The 1735-nt window shown below is 38.8% G+C and overlaps 1 protein-coding gene across 1 annotated transcript in view; it reads left to right on the forward strand. All coding sequences in view use genetic code 11, as the record gives it.

Moving 5' to 3' along the window:
• Positions 1 to 1673, forward strand: part of EGR_10395 (hypothetical protein) — a gene marked incomplete at both ends in the record, with an annotated part of 4619 nt that extends 2946 nt beyond the window's left edge. The window contains one exon of the mRNA XM_024499644.1: positions 1512 to 1673. Within this exon, the coding sequence (XP_024345951.1) occupies positions 1512 to 1673 (162 nt within the window). The remainder of the gene's footprint in view (positions 1 to 1511) is intronic.
• Between the last annotated feature and the right edge of the window lie 62 nt (positions 1674 to 1735).

Consider the following 1735-nt stretch of genomic DNA (forward strand, 5'->3'; position numbering starts at 1 on the left):
GGGTGCGCAAAAATACCTAAAGATCTCTTGCGCTGTGATCGAGCCCACAACCAGTACACGGTCAATCATGACTAGCCTTTGATCTAAAAATCATTCTGCTTTGAATCAACCAGCCGGATCTGAGCAATTGGCTGCCTTGACGCTGAGGAGGGAGTTCGCGCTACCACTTGGTCCACATGCATGAACCCCAGCAAAAAAATACTTGCCTTATTATCTTCCTCCGCCTTACATTCCAGTACATTCAAAAATCTTTCGAACTGACAAGTAGTTATAAGGAGTCAATGCGCTTAAAGTGTACCTCACAGCCTAATTTAATTTGGATGCGGTTTCCTTTGCGATTTGGCTAATAGAAAAGTTAGCAATTGTTTCAGTTGAAGGGGTCAGGATTCCTTTACGGAAATTTGTGGTAGTTCTTTGAAAACGCCGTTTGAATGATTAGCAGAGTGCCTTTAGAGGAGATTTACCTCAGTAGCTTTTGCTGTAGTTAGTAATAAAAGCTTCTCTACAAAAATAGACCTGTAAGATTCATTCAACAAGGCCTAGGAATAATGGCCACACATCGAATGCGAATCAAAGAACACTCTCCGAAAGGAATAGAGTCCATCGTCAAGCTTCCACTTTGAGACTTCTGAGGTAGAGGCGCTTATTTAGCCACACTCTCGGGTGTCCTTTTCTCCATCAAAAGAGTCACACCATTTTAATTTACTTTATGTGAATGTAAATGAATTCAACATTACAGTCAGAAACTCCGCTTAAATTATCACTAAATTTACATTATGTTAATGGGTCGATTTGTGTTGTCATGAAAATTGCAGTAGCTAACTTGCATAAAGTGCCAGTCAATTCGGATGTCAAATCTCTATTCCATCTGCTGTAGGACAAATGCCTCTTGTGGTAAACTCAGCAAAAGGTTTCTTCTTCACCCTAAGCTAAAAAAATGAAAAGTTTGATACCTTATTAAATTTTGATTGACCTATTATGACTACCATGACTTCTTCATTCTATTCCAAAGTTGTCTCGTACACACTTCTCCGTTCTTAGCCGAAAAAGCCCCATCCAATTTTGCCTTCTTGAGGCCATCATACAGCTTTTAGAATTTTGGAACACAATAATGCACATTGGAAAAGGGTGTGTGCATTTTCCGCTTCTTCAGAATCACGGGGATGAGAATTTGCCTTCAGTCTGATGGGCAGCCATATGCTAGTCACGCAGTGTCACTGTTAAGCTTTTGTAAGCTACAGTAATGCATATGAGAGATTTTTCTAACATGAAAGTGGGTACAAGCATTTAAACCTATCTCCCTATCTGTTCAACATATAAGAAACCATTGGCAAATTTAATAAGTGGCTGCGTAATTTTACATCCATCCAACCATCCTTTTTCTATATTCGAGTACTACACCCCGCTTTTCAAATACAGAGAACAGGTGAAGCCAAGTAACAAGGGTCACCAAGACAATAAAAACCGACGAACCATTAATTCATGAAAAAATCTGACGATGTTTGATACAGATGCCTAATTTGGCAGCTGAATATCAAAATATTAATAGTTTATCCAGTAAAATAATTCATGAGTGGCAATTATTTACCATGAGACAAGACAGTGCCTTCATTAAATATCTTAATCGGCAGGAGGACACAAACCAGAGGAATGAAAATATTTTTCTATTTTAGAAGGTTTGAACGTTTCTGTTTCCGTCATGTATGGGAACCTCAACCTACACATAACCACTTAT

This window comes from Echinococcus granulosus (genome assembly GCF_000524195.1).
Source record: "Echinococcus granulosus chromosome Unknown EG_S00215, whole genome shotgun sequence".
NCBI classification, from domain to species: domain Eukaryota; kingdom Metazoa; phylum Platyhelminthes; class Cestoda; order Cyclophyllidea; family Taeniidae; genus Echinococcus; species Echinococcus granulosus.